This window comes from Lissotriton vulgaris, chromosome 2_1 (genome assembly GCF_964263255.1).
Source record: "Lissotriton vulgaris chromosome 2_1, aLisVul1.2, whole genome shotgun sequence".
In the NCBI taxonomy this organism is placed as follows: domain Eukaryota; kingdom Metazoa; phylum Chordata; class Amphibia; order Caudata; family Salamandridae; genus Lissotriton; species Lissotriton vulgaris.
The window spans coordinates 401,131,445-401,149,668 of NC_141687.1; the positions used below are offsets into that span (position 1 = coordinate 401,131,445).

The window sequence follows — 18,224 nt, forward strand, 5'->3', positions numbered from 1 at the left end:
AAATGTATTCTTTCCCAACTCAGTCAACCTATTGACTCCAACAGTTTTCTCGATTCATTACAGTTCGGTTTTTTAAAGGATGTAGCACGGAAACAGCTCTACGTAATATAACTGGTGACATACACAAGGCACTGGACTCAGATACTGCCTACGTATGCTACTAGATCAATCAGCAGCCTTTGACATGGTCGATCATAATTTGCTTATTGAATCCCTCCAAAAAAGGCCTGGTCCTGAAGTGGTTCTCCTCCTACCTTCACAATCGCTCCCAACTGATAAAAATGACCAAGTCATTTTCTGGTGCATTCAACATAACCAAAAGTGTTCCCCCAGGCTCAGTCCGCTCTCCTATACTTTTCAATATATACATGGAAACCCTCTCAACCGCTTAAAACTCACCCAAGATAAGACTTAAATCCTACTCTTAGCCAATAATGGGCAAACCTCCGAGGTTCAAGAATGGCTAAACATCAGTGACGCTCTGAACTTCATAGCGACATAATGTAAATCTGCCAAATCTTTAGGGATCTCCCTTGACCCAAGCCTGAATATGAGCCCACACATAACTCAGCCATGAGTGTATTTTATAATCTGAAATTCCTGCACAAGGACAAGCCCCCCCCCCAACCTTCCCCCAAACAATCTAAAAATTGCTACCCAAGGGATGGTACTGTCCAGACTAGACTAGGAGAATGTCACCCTCACTGACACCACAAAATCACACTAAATGCAGCAGCAAGCATGTTCATTGGAGCAAAAAGACATGACCACATCTCTCCCTCCCTGAAAATTCTCAAATGACTCCCAATCAACGCCTGTTGCGGCTTCAAAATGACCTGTCTAACTGTAAAAGTCCTGCACACCTACCTACGTCGCTTCCAAATTGGTGAAGGCAGGCCAGACAGGCCAGACAGATAAGAATTTTAAGGTTCACCAACGCTGCTTCTCATCCCGCCAAGAAACTCAAAGTCCTCTTGTGCGCCTTTTCGGCAATGCCCTCTCAAAACCTGGAAAAAATACTTTTTTAAATCAAAATCTGGACTTCCCTCCCATTTCATATCAGGACAAACCCCCTCATATATGAGCTTCAAAAGATAATGTAAGGATCTTCTCCTCAACAGACACTTCAACCATCTGGACTCCAGCACCCATGTTTGATTCTTTTCTCTTCTCTGCATACTTCCGACTGTATCTATCACCCTCCCTTCATACTATTGTGCCCCATCACTCATCTATACTTCACTGCAATTTACTATATATATACTAACCCAACCTTATCTATGTTTTTGTGTAAATCACTTATTACTGGAATCTGTCCCTCATAGAATCTGTACTTTGTAACCTATACCATTCCGACTCGACCTTGTGCATACATTTATCTGTAAGGTGCTCTGATACCCTCTGGTCTTGCTAAATAAGAGCTGGCACAATGGGGCATTTCAGCTATGACTGGAATTTGCAGTTGCACTGTGCTCTTCCCCATTTTCAGGAATGAAGACGCTTATTTCTGACAAATGTATACTGATTAATGTAGAGTTCAGTTCCACCTCCATGCTGCTCTAGTTTCCACCTTCCTCCCATGCTCTATGTGCTAGTGGTCTGGGAAACTAATGTCTAGAATACGCACATTTTGGTCTGTGATGAGAAAATGTATACACATGTTTGGAATTTCTTCATTCCAGTGAGCTGCTTACCATGATCTACAGTGATTTAAAGTTGTGTTAAACCGCTAGTTTGCTGAGCATTATTGATAAAAGTTATAAACCTAAGGAGGAAGGGCATGCTGGATAAATCAGTTGAATTTTATGGGATGATGTGGAGAATTTTCTAAATGGTGTGCTAGATTTCCATATTTCCGTTTTTTATGGAATTTTTCAATGGTGATAAGTTGACTTTCAGATTGTTCTTATTTGATGTACTTGTTAATTTGAAGCATGTTTGAGAGCTGTAACTCTGTGTGTTTGTTATCCTTTATAAAACTTAAGAGTAGTTAAGGTAGCGATACAAAGTTTGTATTTCTCAATCTAGAGGCAGCTCATGAGTTCTTGAAGGCAAAAAAGGACATCCATTCTCCCTCATTTTCATATCAGTACTTTTGTAAACCTGCTTCTGATGTATATATCTTCCTGCAGATTACTGTTCCCTTGCAGTTTAGCTTTGCCAGTGAGTGCCATGCGACCTTACCGCGCCTGCCGGATGTGGCAACATTGGAGTGTAGTCCAGCTTCAGGTGCAACATGATGGTGGGATCCAGTTCTTTGAGTCGCCACAGGAGGTGGCTGACTGTCTTAACACATTGTGCGTGGCACATGAGCGCTGGACCCCAGAGTGGCAGGAGCCCAGGCGCCGCAGCTCCAGCAGGAATAAGATGTCACAGAAAGATTGTCCTCCGAGACCCGAAGTGGACGCATTTTGGTCTGCCCAGACGGGATCCTACAAAATGAGTCAACTGACATTGTTTCTTAAAACTCTTTTTCCCACTGCGTACAATCCCGGACATGCTAAGTGATGGCAGTGATGCATGGTGATTTAGGTTGTTTCATTGTTGGAAAATTGTTGCTCGGATATAAGTTTACCGTAAATAAATAAAATAACAAGAGGCGTTTGGCAAAACAGGAACAAGTTGGTTTAATTAAACGCAGTGACCGGGAGAGCCTCGACAGAGTGCTTCTGAGCAATGTCGGTGTTCAAAGGTTTGACCTCTGTTATTTACAGTTCAAAAAGCATCTCAGTTATACATCAACAAGTGAAGGCATCTGATAAAGACACAGATGGCTCTCCACCTCGGGGAGAGGTAGAATGTGCCAGCGTGTATGTGTCCAGATGTCTGGTATGAGAAGCATGTGATCACTACATGTGGTGTGCATGTCAGGTGCTGATTGGTTGTGTGTTTCTATCTACATGTAGCATCTAGCTATCTGGTATTTTGGGGAAAGTGAGACCTTGGCCAAACCTGTTTTATTGGGGCCAGTTTCCTCAGACCTGTTTTTGGTGCAACTTGCAATCTGTGGGATCGATCAGGGGTTTTCCTCAGCGGACGTTTGTTTTTGTTAAGAGAGACCCCCACCTGTGACCTTGTATTCAATAGGGTGTGGGTCATAGGACTAGTCTAACCGTGTATCTCTGACTCTGAGTTGATAAGGAGGTTACCTTGGGTGAATCTGATAGCAATCCTACTAGTTCATTGGAACTCCTAAACATAATATGACAGTCACTGATATCATTTCTATAGACATCTTTAACATTGTGCATACAGTTGTCATAGCATACATTGACACAGTTAAGATTGCTTAAGTCATAATGTACATCCACATTGTTTTTACTAGCAACATTTATCGTAGTTTTTGTATGGATTATGACATACATTGGTCTTATTATTGCTGGTATCTGTGCCATTGTGTGGGTACAGGTTATGACATACATTGATATTATATTGACTGGTATTGGCATGGTCCTGGGGGCACAGTTTATGGCATACATTCATTTTGCCTTTATTCGTATTGCAGTTGTCGGGCCTGCACATATCATGGTATTTATTGACATCATATTTACCCATTCCATCACAATGATCCGATGACTAATGTCAGATAACCATGTCCTACCCAAGCTGTCAGTGATCTATGTTCAGGGATTATGGGGTAGGGGGTTGGAGGTGGTATTGATGACGCTGAGGCTCGTAGAGCGTTAAGTAAGAACAGGGTTAACCCAAAAGTCGCTGGGACCTGGGTAGCTAACGTTAAGAATAAGGGGTCCCAGTGAACAAGAGCATGTAATTACATAAAGTATTTAAAATAAAGCTAGTCAACAAAGAAGCATTGCCTCTATAATGTTTTAATCACATTATAGGAAAAGGTGCATTATTGTACATTCAAAAAATACCAGGTTGGCTGCCCCTATTTTACCGCCCGTCCTGAAGAAGACCCGTGTGCAAGGAAATTGATTTAATCCTGCTTCCCAGGGTCGAAACGTCGACACCCATCCTTACCCTCCAACAGCCCTACTCAACCCACCAATCTTGCATAAACTGGACATTGGGGCATGTGTTGTTTGAAATTATGACATTGAGTAACCGTGTATTTTGTTTACTACTGAGTATTTGAATTCTCATTATTACTACCTGATCAATATCGCGTTTTTACTGTCACCAATCCTTCCCCCCACTTTACCTCCACTTTATCACTCCCCCTCCACCCCCAGGGGCACCAATACCGTTACAATTGTGTATACTTTTTTGAATGTACAATAATGCACCTTTTCCTATAATGTGATTAAAACATTATAGAGGCAATGCTTCTTTGTTGACTAGCTTTATTTTAAATACTTGTAATTGCATGCTCTTGTTCACTGGGACCCCTTATTCTTAACGAGGCTCGTAGAGCATCAACTTTGTTTTTCATCTTTCATTTCCATTGTCTCGGCATCTAGTGACCCACGGTGACACATTCCTTACATATATTTAAATGTATTCCATGTGTCTTACATCTGGGGTTTCCACTTCCACTGAGCCGTATTAGTGCCACCCGTTGGCTGGTGACTCTTAGAGATGTGAGCATCCCGGACAGTATCTACACCTAAGATTGCTCTTGTAGTTGAGTTGGGGTTGGTGGGGGGGAGGGGTGGGGGAGGGAGTTGGGGGTGGGATTCGGGACCATGTTGGCTTCTGGTTGTGTCGGGAGTTCTATTAGTTCTTCCTATAGGAGGGACCGGGGAAGACATTGAGGGGACTTAGTTACATTTCGTTTTGTTGTTGGTGTAATGGTGAGGGGGAGACAACCATGATAGACTGGCACGACATGCACACATATAGACTTTAGCCGGACACTGGGAGACTGGGTTACATGCCTGCAATGCGTTATGGTCGACATAGGGACTAATTACAAATTCCTCATTTAGAATGTGATGGAAATAAACAAACCCGGGTATACGCGCACCTCAGGACATATGGGGTGAAGGTGGCCTTTCTCCAAGTGAAACATGTTTGGGGAGTCTCCATTAAGTTCTTGAAGAAAAGGTGGTGTGGTCAAATTTACTCCACCTCCTACTCTGGGTATTTGCGCGGGACCATGATATGGGTTCCCCCGGGAGTGCCCTTCCAGAAGTCATATGTGCAGGTGGACACCAACGGCTGATATGTTGTACAGGCGGGGACACTGGATGGCCATGACCTGTGTTTAATTTACGTATATGTGCCAAATATAGATGATGGCAAATTCTTTGCCACCTGCTCCAGAACCTCTGCATCGTTCTTACCAGACTCATGGGTCCACCTTTTGAGCCATTTCAAAGATGTGAACTACAATTTTTTCACTTGGAAGGTAGCTTTCCTCAAAGCCATCACATCTCTGAGGAGAGTGGGTGAGCTTCAGGCATTAACCATGGAAGAACCATTTTTTATAAATACATCAAAACAAAGTGGTTCTTAGGACTAACCCCAATTTCCTACCTAGAGTAATTTCTGCCTCTTATATCCACCAATCTGTAGAGTTACCTCTGTTCTTCCTTCAACCAGATTCTGTGGCAGAACTCGCTCTTCACACCCTAGATGTCAAAAGAGCATGACTATACTATATTGAAAGGACAAAACCTTTCCGCAAGACCAAGCAACTCTTTGTTGCTTTCGCTCCACCACATAAAGGCAATCCTATATCAAAATCCGGTGTTGCACGGTGGATAGTCAAGTGCATTCAAACTTGTTAGATTAAAGCAAAATGCACATTGACAATTCCTCCTAGAGCGCTCTGCGCTCGCATACTGGGATCCTCTATGGCATTTTTAGGGAACCTACCAATAAATGACATCTGCAAAGCTGCAACATGGTCTACACCACACACATTCACAAAACACTATTGTGTAGTTGTGTTAGCTAGACAGCAAGCTAGTGAGGGCCAAGCAGTTTTACATACACTATTTCAGACAGCTGCAGGTTAGCCACCGCTTTGGGAGTTACTGCTATATAGGCTATGCACAGCATGTGATCTACAGTTCACATGCCTCGAACGGAAAATGCTACTTTCCACAGTTTGCATTGGTTCTTGGCATGTAGAGCTGTAGATTCACATGCGCCCACCCACCTCCCCGGGTACCTGTACCTGTTTCAGTACTATCTTACTTAGATACAAACTACATGGACATCTCTCTTTACTACTCTTACCAACTCCATCTTCACCCTCTGCGGCCAAACAATCTAACAATGGAGCCGATACCATGTGCACTATCACCGAAAGGAGGAGTCTCCTACCTCGTGACTGGAAAGACTTCTTCGAATAAAAAACAAAGTGCAAACATCCAGCCCCAACACTAGATGGCGAGCTATGCACAGCATGTGAATCTACAGCTCTACATGCAAAGAACAGATGCATACTGTGGTCAGTAGCATTTTCCTTCTCTCCAGTGCCTGGGCTCCAACCTAAGTCACTGAAATGGGTGTTGAAAATTAAAATCTTGGTTGTGACTCAAGATCTCTCACTCCTTTTGTGCCCTAGTTTCCTCCCTTTCCCGGTCTCTCCCTCCATGTCTCTCTTGGACAGCCCACTGTCAACACTAACACTAAATTCATCAAGCCTTAAGGCTGCGGCACAATGCACTAAACCTGCTGCCCGCAACACGTAGACCGTACCGGGGAAGTGTTCCAAGAACTAGTCATGCAAAAATACCCCTCACTGTCCTTTTCTTTTGGCTAAGTAATATAGAGTTTGCATGATAAAAAGTTAATTCTTGCCTAGGTGGTGGTGTGGCTTTTTAAAAATCTTTATAAATAATAGAATGCATACCAATTTTCAACAGTCTTCCAAGTTACATAATGCTCAAAGGCCATTGCTATTCCGGCGTGCGACCCTGTTGTGCACTTTGTGCGCTTGTTAATTTGGTTAAAGTTGAAGCCTCATCTGGGCCCCCAAGATGCACAGCCAGTCCAGTTTAAACAATTTCTTCCTTTTTAAACCATGAATCATCCTTTTTAATCCATATGATTTCATGCTTTCATGTTTTACACCCCCAAGTTCAGAGAGCTGCCCATCCAGGCTCTTCTCTGCAGCACATAGCTGTTCATCGTTCCTCATAAATCAATGTGGATACTAGAAGCCCAATGCATTTCTGATATCTGCCCTCCTTTAGGAGTAACTAAAATAACAAAAATAAAGTCAAACCCAGCAGTAACCAGCACATGGAAACATATGGGTTAAAAAGGATAATTCATAGATTTTAAAAGGAAGAAACTGTTTAAATTGGACTAAATCTGAATCTTTGTGTTAACTTACATTTGATGGCTGTGCATCTTGGGCTTTTGAGACCTGAGGAAGCTCCACCTTTAACCATTTTATTTTAAACCATCTTTGAGTATTGATAGCATTACAATAAGCATGATTGACTGTGCACATTCTTTGTTGTACATCATGTATTCCGCAAATAAAGTATAAGTGTCTTATATCGGGATAATACTCTGGATAGATATGGCACATATTTTAAGAAGACAACAAGAAACAACCTTGAGGCAATATCCTGATATGGGTTTGCGCAAAATGGGATATGTAGCTAACGGTGATACCTTAACTTAGTGCGCCACGCCAATGATTCTAACTACATGTATATGTCCGGTATATGCTGGGTGGCAATGTTGCCATCTTCATAAGCAGTGTGGCAACCCTCTGCACTTGAGACTTCTGCTCCCTGTCCAGTTCGCCACACACATTGTGACTAGACTTAATCTGCCAGTGCTGATTTGTCCTCCTTTACTCTCCATTGATAGCGGTGGAATCTACCATAAAGTTGAAAATGGGGAAAAGCTACTACATTAGAGGTAGTTTGTAGATTTATATAGCGCAGTTTATCACCCGTGAGGGTATTTAGGCAGGATAGGATGCACTTACCTTGGTGTGTAGGATCTTTACCACTGTCAGTACCCCCACTCTTTCCCCTCAATGTTGCCAAAAACCACCGTTTTTTTAAATTGTTTTTTTTTATATATAAAGGACTGGAGGTGGTGCGCACATGATAGTGGGTGGTGCCATCAGTGCTTCATTTTGTGGTGAGGACCACCGGCATGTCACTTATTTGTCCGCATCAGACATACAGCAAGCAAGAGAGGTAAAAATGCACAAAACAGAAAGATGAAGGAAGGGAACGACTGGGAAAAGGAGAAAGGAACATTCAAGAGTGCGATAATGGGACTGGGAGTGTCTGGTAGTCGAAGCATGAGCCCTCATCAAGACTTCGCAGCCTTGTTATTAGACTTGCTGATATGTGATAGTGCCTGTCCACAGGCTTCTAAGCAGAACTTTGGGCACTGGCACTTGTTATGTTTCAAGTTAACCACAAGGTGCCATATATGACACACAATGCACAACATTTGCTAGTAAATTTGTGAATTAACATGTCAAAGGAGATAACGCTACCCTAACTAAGTGCAGAGATACCCCTGAATTCGTAATCTTGAAAAACAGAATAGAAATATTCAGCCAATGATATGTGATTTTTGTTTTTCCTTGATAAATTTGTTGCGTCATTGAGACCTAATAGGAATGTTTAATAGCGGGCAAAAAATTAAACCATTCTTTTTTCTTTCTAGTTGAAAAATCACGTCCGCCTACAAGCCCATCCAGTATTATTCGTCGCACATCCTCATTGGACACACTTGCTGCACCTTATCTCTCTGGGCAGTGGCCTCGTGATAATCATGGACAGGCTGCTCCTTGCATGAGGGACAACTCTACACAAGTAAGCGATTTTTTTTATTTTTACTTAGCCATTGTTTAAAAGGCTTGTGGAATGAAGATAGTTGTGCATAGACATTATTTGTGTGTTCTATTGACTGTGAACAAAACAAGTATTTTTAATGGGATTTTTAATTTGCTTCAGTGCATGTTTGTAGAGTATTTTCTTACATAGAACTAGCTGCATGCCGTTTTAGAGTATTGTTAATCACTGTTTTTACAGTGACCGAACCCAGTGGCATTCTGTTTATTTAACTCAAAAGATGTATGTCCCCCATTGCAATTGAAAACTGGTGTGTAGGATACTTGTCTAGCTAGAAGGAACAAGAGTTGTAGTCTGTTTATCAGCTGAGGTGCGTCAACTAAAGTTTGGTTTCTGTTAATTCATGCCTGAAAATGAATCCACTTCTAATTGTATGTGTTTATCCTGTGTAATCTAATGGAGAGAATGTTATTAATAAAACAATGATAGAATATGCAGTACAATACTCTGTGCTCAATACCAACCTTTATTTTCCAGAATAAAATAGGATTAGAAAGAGAGAGAACCTATGTCATTTCTCCTTTGTCCTCCTACCTTTCCCCAATATGTGGGGCAGATTAAGGAGATGGTGATTATATCTTTCCTATTGTCCAGAACTGAATATTTTGGCCTCAAGACCTACATGACTGGCATGATAATCTTGAATGGTTTTGAAGTTTGCATAATGCATTACTTAGTTGGCTTTGAGAACGGAATGGGGTAAATATTTATTCATCACTAATTGATTACTGCTTAAGTTTGTAAAACATTGGATGGAAACTTAACCTCTGCCTATTTAGTAGACAGATATGACTATCCCCATTGAATGTTTCAAGTAAATATTCCTGGTTCTTTATATTCTACTGGAACTTTGGTTTCTGTAATTCCTAGAATTCAGTAATGCATCTTTAATTACTCCATTTGCTTGGGAAAAGCAAGCAGCCACCTTGTAAATTCATCATTGTTTAAACCTTGAATTTCTTTGTATTACATTTCTGTGCAGCTTGAGATTTAAAATGCAACCTTTTGTTTGTTACAGACTGAGGCTGCTTGGGCAGAAGAATACAATGAAAAGAAGAAAGGTTCTCACAAGCGTTCAGCATCTTGGGGTAGTAACGACCAGCTTAAAGAGGTTGGATATATTCTTTAGAAAAAGTTGTGGCAAGAGATTGTTTTTGATTGACTTAAGCATCGTGTGGCATACATTTCTAACAAGAGTGTGGCAGTCTTTACTCATTTGAAAGTCTGGCTAACCTACTTGAACTCTTTTAATATGGATGGTGAGACAGACGGATATTCAGGAATTCTGATGTCCTTTCAAGTTCATTTCAGTAATACTGCAGTGTAGCTAAACCCCTGAATGTTCTATATTACATGTAAGGTTAAGTTACTAGTAACCTTCGTTCTGCATCCTAAGAATCTTCATTGGACACTTGAATAGTCTAGCCTCTATCTATTTTTTCAAAAAATGATCTGAGATCAAACACAAACATTTGTTTAAGTCGTTCGACTCCTGGTGCACGTACGGATGTCCCGTCCTTGGACCAGCTTCAAGGCTTGTGACTCCTGACGCAAATTGATGTCGGTTACTGACCCACACCTCTTGTGTCTATGGTGTTTAGAGCTCGACCATGACCTGAAGTCGTACTCCGACTGCTGGGCCACGAACCTGAAGTTTTTGCGGGAGCGGTCCCGGAAGCTTCTCTAGTCCCAGCAGTCTGCTTCAAGCCGCTTGAGGTCCTGGTCAAGAGGGAGGTTGCGGGACCAGTCGCGAAACCATCACCACCACTCAAGACCTGGCTGTTCGAGCAGTAGCGGACCCCCCTCCCCTAGCGCCTTGAGACCCTCCGGGTGAGTAGCGCGCTATATAAATGCTTTGATTGATTGATTGATCGTCGAAGTCTTTGGGTAAGTCGAAGCACAAAAAGAAAGTGAAGAAGCATCGTTGCTCTTCGCATTCTCCCCGTCTGTCGGCTGATGCAACCGGGGTTGCGGAAGATAGTCATCCGGCTCCACCCGCGGAGCCTGTTAGGTCAACACCGAGCCTCCCTCCTATCCCGGGGTAGTTTTTACGAAGCCCTCCACGTGATCTTTGGGCAGGCTGACTCCGCCGGCACGCCTTCGAGCCCCGTGGTCTCTGCTGGGGGCTCTAGGCCTTCGATGCCAGTTGCTCTGGCTCCTGCGCCGCAAGGCCCCCAGGAATTCAGGCGTGGATCTGGATCCACGCCGGTCGACCTTGTGACATCTCTAGTGCAGAATCCAGTGGCGACACCTCCGACGCTGGTTGTGTCCCCAGCCGGCGTCGACCTCAGCCTCCCCCTCGATGTGGACATGGAGTCGGTCCGGCGTCCACCGATGCCTGGACTGGCGCCGACCAGTGCTTTTGTACCACTGTTCTCCCCTGGTGTTCCCTATCACCCTGAGTGGCTACCAGATAGGGTGAGGAGTACTGGGAGGGGTTTGTGGGCCCTCTGGCAGACCAGTTAGAATAACCGTACTGGAGAGAGGAGTTTGGTGAGGCCAGTGGTCTGGACACCTCCCCAGAATGCTAGCCCTCCCTACCGTGGCTACGAAGGAGGGTGCATCATATGCGGTGGTGTTGCGTAGGACGGCTCAGGCCTTAAACCTTGAGAATCCTACGCGGGTGGTCAGGACTAACCTCCTGACAAAGGTGCTTCAGCCGGCAGCGGCCTCGTCGGAGCCCCTGCTGCCGTTCAATGAAGCCCTCACGGAAATCCTTTTGGGCACTTGGTCCAAGCCCAACACAGGGGCTCTTGTGGATAGGATGATTGCCCGAAGCCACCACCCGGCCCCGGGCGACCCATTTTCCTCTCCCAACCCTGAGAGCTTGGTGGTCCAAGCCTCCACTTCCAAGGGCGCATTCCCTACCGCACCACCTGATAGGGAATCCAAGAAGCGGGACCACCATGGGTAGAAAATGTTTTCATCCTCAAGTTTAGGACTGCGGTTGGTGAACAGCATGATTTTTGGGCCATTACTCCCATTCGGTGTGGGACATTGTCTTACGGTCGCTGCCACAGTTCTTTGCGGAGGCCCGTGCCGTACTCTCCTGTGCAGTTGCTGAAGGGAGAGACGCAGCGAACATCGCATATGTCATGGGCTGGACTCCGCCGACCCGCTTTGCAGGACGATTTCAATGTCAGTAGTCCTTGAGCGCTATGCCTGACTGAGTTCCACTGGCTTTTCGAGTGATGTCCAAGCTACGCTTTTGGACATGCCCTTTGATGAAGCAGACAACGCTCTTGAGCGCTTTAAGGACTCCAGGGCTACGACCTTGTCCTTGGGTCTCACTTCCACCTCTCGCCCTGCGCAGTCTGCTTTTTGCCCCTTCCCTGGCTTCGGAAGGGGTGCCCGCTGCGTTCTGTCCAGAGCCACAGACCTGCGCAAGCTGTCCAACATCTGTGCTGCCGCGGACGTGGGACCCACTGTTGTGGGTCAGCGGGCGGGCCAGTCCACCAGCGCCCCCTCTGCAGCAGCCTCCAAGCCCACTTAGTCCGACATTTCAGGGCCACCTTTCGCTAGTGGGCGGCAGGATCCACCATAACCTCCCCCACTAGCTCAACATCACGTCGGAAAGTTGGGTTTTGCAGATAGTACGAAGGGGCTACTCCCTCCCCTTCGAGACTACCCCTCCATCCATGCCACAACAATTTCATTGCATGTTGTAGGATCACTTGGCCCTTCTCCAACAGGAAGTTACAGCTCTCTTGGCCAAGGGAGCTATTGAGCGAGTTCCTGCCTCAAAAGTAGGTTGTGGTTGTTATTCCCACTACTTTCTGGTACCCAAGAAGGACAAGGGCCTGCGTCTTATCTTGGATCTTAAAAACGTCTACCGCTTTCTCCGAAAGAAGTTCAAAATGTTGACACTGGCTCAGGTCCTGTCTAACCTCGACCCTTGAGACTGGATGGTAGCATTGGACTTGCAGGACTCTAATTTTCACATCCCTATCCTGACAGCACATTGGCATTACCTACTGCTTATGGTAGGCCATAAGCACTTTCAGTTTACAGTGCTCCCCTTTGGCCTTACCACCGCCCCTCGGGTCTTCACGAAGGTGATCGCGGTGGTCGCAGCTCATCTGCGCTGATCAGAGGTTCCAATCTTCCCCATTCTCGATGACTGGCTGTTGAAGGCGGGCTCGCCCCAGGCTGTCGTCTCCAACCTCCAGACTACGACCGCTCTCCTGGATTCACTGGGGTTCACCATCAATGTGCCAAAGTCACACCTAATTCCCTCTCAGAAGCTCCTTTTCATCGCAGCAATTCTGGTCACAACTTATCTTTCTGAGCAGCGAGTCTGAGTTATTTGGGCTATGATTTCGATCTTTCAGCCTCTATCCCTGGCTTCGTACAGCTCACCCTGAGGCTAATTGCCCTCATGGCCTCCTGCCTCCTGCAGGTGGACTATAACAGGTGGCATATGCGGGCTCTGCAGTGGTACCTGAAGTTCCAGTGCCTGAAGTTTCAGTGGACACAGCATCAAGGAAATCTTTCCGATTGTGTCCAGATCTCGGAGGGCACTGCACACCAATTGCAGAGGTGGCTTACGAACCAGGATTGGGTCAAGGTAAGGTCCCTCTCCCATCCCCAACTAGAGTTTACAGCGGTGAAGGATGCATCACTTCTTGTGGTGGGGTGGGGTGGGGCGGGGCGGGGCGGTCACATGGGGGAGGTGGAGATCTGAGGCCTCTGATCTCTGGCGGAGTCCAAGCTCCACATCAACTTTCTGGAGCTTAGGCGATCCGTCTTGCACTGAAGGCATTCCTTCCTTCTGTCAAAGGGAGAGTAGTGCAGGTGTTCACGGACAACACCACCGCCATGTGGTACAGCAACAAACAGGACGTGGTGGGGTCGTGGACCCTATGTCAGGAAGCACTTTGTCTCTGGAAGTAGCTGGAACATCAGGGCATGTCCCTGGAGGTTCAACACCTGGCTAGTTCTCTGAACGCCAGAGAGGACGAACTAAGCCGCCGATGCCTGATGGATCACGAATGGCGTCTTCACTCTGAGGTGGTGCACGGTCTCTTTCAGCGCAATGTCCGCTGTACTGCACGTTGGAATTTCCAAGGCGGTACTCGCTCTGCGACGCCTTTCGTTGCAATTGGAATTGTGTTCTTTTATATTCCTTTCCACCTATACCACTTCTGCCCAGAGTGCTGAAAAAGATCAAGTGTGACCGGGCCCAAGGCAAGAGTCTGGTATCCCAACTTCTGCACATTGCCATCATTTCTCCGATCAGACTGCCTCTTCGGGAGGATTTTCTGTCACAGCAGCAGGGGACAGTTCTGCACCCAAACCTGTCCAGCCTCCACCTCCCTGCTTGGAGATTAAGCGGCAACAGTTGACAGCTTTCGACCTTCCTCCCAAAGTCTGTAACGCTATCTTGGCAGCCAGGCGCCCCTCCACCAAAACGGTATATGCCTATAGATGGAACATATTTGTGGCATGGTGCGAAGCAAAAGCTGTGGATCTCCTTTCTGCCCCCCTTTCAGTGGTTCTCCTCTTCATTCTTTCTTTGGCCCAGCAGGGCTCTGCTCTGGGCACTCTAAACGGTTATCTTACTCCCATTTCGTCCTTTCTTCGGCTTCCTGATCAGCCTTCTCTTTTCAAGTCCCCTATTGTAAATTTCTTCCTTAAGGGCATTACTCAGTTGTTTCCTTTCGTAATGCCCCAGTGGAACTTGAACCTGGTTTTCACCTACCTTGTGTGCGCTCCTTTTGAGCCGCTACATAACTGTCCTCTCAGACTTTTGACACTTCAAACTGCCTTTCTGGCTGCCATCACCTCTGCTCGCAGGGTAAATGAGATTCAGGCTCTTCCTTCAAACCCTCCTTTCCTGGCTGTTTATTCGTACAAAGTTGTCCTTCGCACTTGGCCGCCTTTCCTTCCCAAAGTGGTTACCTCTTTCCACTTAGGACAGTCCATCGTTTTGCGCACCTTCTTCCCGCCCCACATCATTCTAAAGAGTAGGAGAGGTTCCACGGTCTGGATCCAAAACGTGATCTTTCTTTTTATCTGGATCGCACAAACCGGTTCCGGGTGGATGACCAGCTCTTTGTTGGCTATGTGGGCGCCAAGAAAGGTCGGATGTGCAAAAGCGGACCATCTCTCGATGGGTCGTTCTTTGTATCAAAATGTTATTCCTTGGCAAAGAAGGAGCCTCCTGTAGGGCTGCATGCCCATTCAACCAAGGCGACAGCAGCCACTTCTGCTTTGAGACATGGAGTCCCTCTTCATGACATCTGCCAGGCAGCCACATGGGCTTCATTGTACAAGTTTACTAAACACTACTGTCTGGGCAGCCAAGTCCAGAGGGACGGCTTCTTTGGCCGTTCAGTTCTCCAGGACTTTCTGGTGTGAACTTAGTTCGCAGACCCACCTCTGGGGTTGGCATTGCTGTGGTATCTATTCTAAGGTGAGGAATCCATAACTAATAGTCTCTTTCAGATGAACAAGTTACTTACCTTCGGTAACAGTATATCTTGAAGAGACATATATTAGTTATGGATTCCTCTCCGCCCCACCCATCCTCCCCGTTCTGCGAATTGACTTCTAGGGTAAGGGACTTCCTTTCGGGGCATTAGTTCTTGTGCATCAGTGGTCAATGTCTTGCATGGCTCTGCGCTTCTGGCGTGGAATGTCGTGTAAAGAGCTGATATCAGCGTGCAGGGACGGCGTCTAAGTAGATACCACAACGTCATTCCGGCGATCACCATGCCAATGACTAACGCGGAGTCGACCGACGCCACCTACCGATGCACAGGGGTACTGCTGCGGAATAAATTCTCCAGATCCAGTCTGACGCCTGGGGGTAATTCTAAGGTGAGGTATCCATAACTAATGTATGTCTTTTACAGATATATTATTACCGAAGGTAAGTAACTTCTTTGTTAGTAATTGCTAGAGCTAAACATTTTTTGTTTTCTTGAATCCTTGAACTAATTGAGTGTTTGCTAGGGTTATAACTGCAGTGCCTTTCAGTGCAAACACTGTTGTTTGAGGGGTCTCCTTGGCTATGTTAAATTTGGTAGTTGCTCTATCCATTACGTCCTTGTTGGAACTGGGTAGCCTGGCCTAGGGCAAGACTAGCATAACAGAGGCACATTGTAAAGGTTGCAGACCACCCAAAAGTAATTCCACGCAATAGCACTCAAAAAGAAAACACTACACCAAAAATATGGGAAAATACGTACTGCTTTATATAAAAAATAAGATTCTCTCTGGCTTAGCTCTCAGTATTCACACAAGAAAATTTACACTTAGTTCAGAAGAAATTATAACACCTGTTTGTCTGTGGAAAGAGAATTTCAACGCAATACATTCAATTTGTAAATCCCCTTAGACTTTCACAATTACTAAATTGACATCTTATGCAGATTTACTTTTGGAGATGAAAGCACAATTCTTATCAATCAGGAAGTTAATTCAGTCTCTGCCAAGGTGCTCGCCTAAATCAACAACTTTGCATTACTAGCGTTTCTAGCATTTAATTAGGCATAGTTTCTACATTTGACCTATACTCCACAACTGGTCCCAGCATTAGCAATAACACTTTTAATCTGCTATGTAAATTTCCAGTTAATTCCACTAGTTCATTGCATTTAAACAAGTATTATCACACTGACTAGCAGGTAACCTTTATTCTTTCTTAGACCAATTAAAGATGAATTGTACTTGGCTTTTGCTCCTTAGAGCCTCTATCTCACCCTGGGGGGGGGGGGCAAACTGTTAGGCACTGACAATGGCCTGGAGTTCTATGAGGCCTTGTACTTTCTTTTTCCCCTTAGAACAAGTCAGGCTTCTGGAATCAATTAGTCTCGTTTCTCTCAGGCCTTACACCCCCTCTTCGTTGTCAGTGCTGCCCTTTGAGGGGAAGAAGACAGACGAGCGGGAGGCCTAACTAGCTCTCCCTCGCCACCCCTCACTCCTCCCGGCTTACTTGTGTGAGCAGGCAGCAGGCGGGTCCTCCGCTCACCCTCTGGGCTCGAAGACGCTTCTCCTCTCCTACTCGGCCTCCTCGCTCCCTCTCAGAGGAGCGGAGACCTTCCCAGAGCAGGGCCGAAGCGCTGACACGGGGAGGCAGCCTCGCAACAGGGCTGCTCCTCACCGTTAGGATCTGTCCCTCGGCGCTCGTCCAAGCTGCCTCCTTCTCTCAGCTCTCCTCAGACGCGGACGTCGTCGACTTCTTCACACACGGCCTCTTCTGCGCATGCGCGAGGGAAAAGCGACTCCACACCGGACCGGCTCAGTCCTCGGCCCCTCCTACAAGGCGGTCCCCGGTTCAGTGGGAAATGTGCGCGCTGGCGCCTAGCAAGAACACTACGCCCTCACTCTTCTCACCCACGGGGACCAGGGAATTTCTCACAGGACGGCGCCTGCGTCCAGCGACGGCCTCGCTACCTCTCCTCACAGTTCCAGCGACCTCAGCGCTAATCCAGCGCTATTCTATCAGAGCAGGCTTGGGGGTCACTTTACTCAGCCTTGCCCGCCTTCTGCCTCTTTCAAGGATGGCTCCTCTCCACCACTCGATTTCGCCCAGCCAGTAAGTGATGAACTTTGGGGGGGGGGGAAAGGGTCTGCCACTAAAGAAAGTCACGACAGCCAGTGGCAGAATACAGATGTCCACTGCACGAGGGGGGACCAGGGACCACAAGGATTCACCCCTACCTCTACTGGACACTGCTCAAGAAGAGCCTCTCTCTCTGCTGGGCAGAGGACTGCGCACCGCAGCACTACAGTCTCCTTCTCCTGAAGGCTTCCCCTGTATAATTCAGACAAGGGGCAAGCTAGGCGCCCAGGGTCTCCAGTAACTTCCCACAGCGGGGCCAAGACAAGTAACCAACAGGGGATTAGTGGGTTGGACCAATAAGGTAGCTTCCCAGTCCAGGAGGTCTATTCTAATCCAACCTCTTCCCACCCTCAGCTACAGCCTGTCCTCCAGCTGACTTCCACAGGTAGACAAAATGGCTGCCCCGCATTCCGCCTTATATAGGCTGCCCTTCAGTGGTCCAGAATGGACCAGAAGGTTCTGGAATGCCCTATGTTAGGCTATGGCCAAGTTCTGTTGGTGACAGTTGGGGCAGTTGGTGGTCACCATTTTAGGTGGTGCCAACTTTCCTGTCAGAACAGGCCTCTGGGCCTGAGGTAAAAGATTATGAGGGGGAGAGAGAACACCTATCCCCCTGGCCAACACCTACAAAAAGTCAGTAGACACAAAAATTAATAAGGGTATGAGGGGCAAAAAGGGGACAAAATAAATAACAATTAGAAGGGACTTCGCCAAAAAGCCAGACAGGTCTAACACGCGTCCCCCCCAGCTGAAAGTGGGGAGAACTACCCAACCCCTTGGGAGTCCTCATCACTAAGGCGGAAATACCTGGAGAGACCGTCTGCATTGGCGTGGTCCACTCCAGGCCGATGTTCCACCCGGAAGTCCATTCCCTGTAGGGAGATGGACCACCTCAACAACTTGGG

At 46.4% G+C, this 18,224-nt stretch overlaps 1 protein-coding gene across 1 annotated transcript in view; it reads left to right on the forward strand.

The window, feature by feature from the left end:
• Positions 1 to 18,224, forward strand: part of FAM117B (family with sequence similarity 117 member B) — a 211,972-nt gene that overhangs the window by 40,392 nt on the left and 153,356 nt on the right. The window contains exons 2-3 of the mRNA XM_086955267.1: positions 8,563 to 8,711; positions 9,769 to 9,861. Coding sequence (XP_086811393.1) covers positions 8,563 to 8,711; positions 9,769 to 9,861 — 242 coding nt within the window. The remainder of the gene's footprint in view (positions 1 to 8,562; positions 8,712 to 9,768; positions 9,862 to 18,224) is intronic.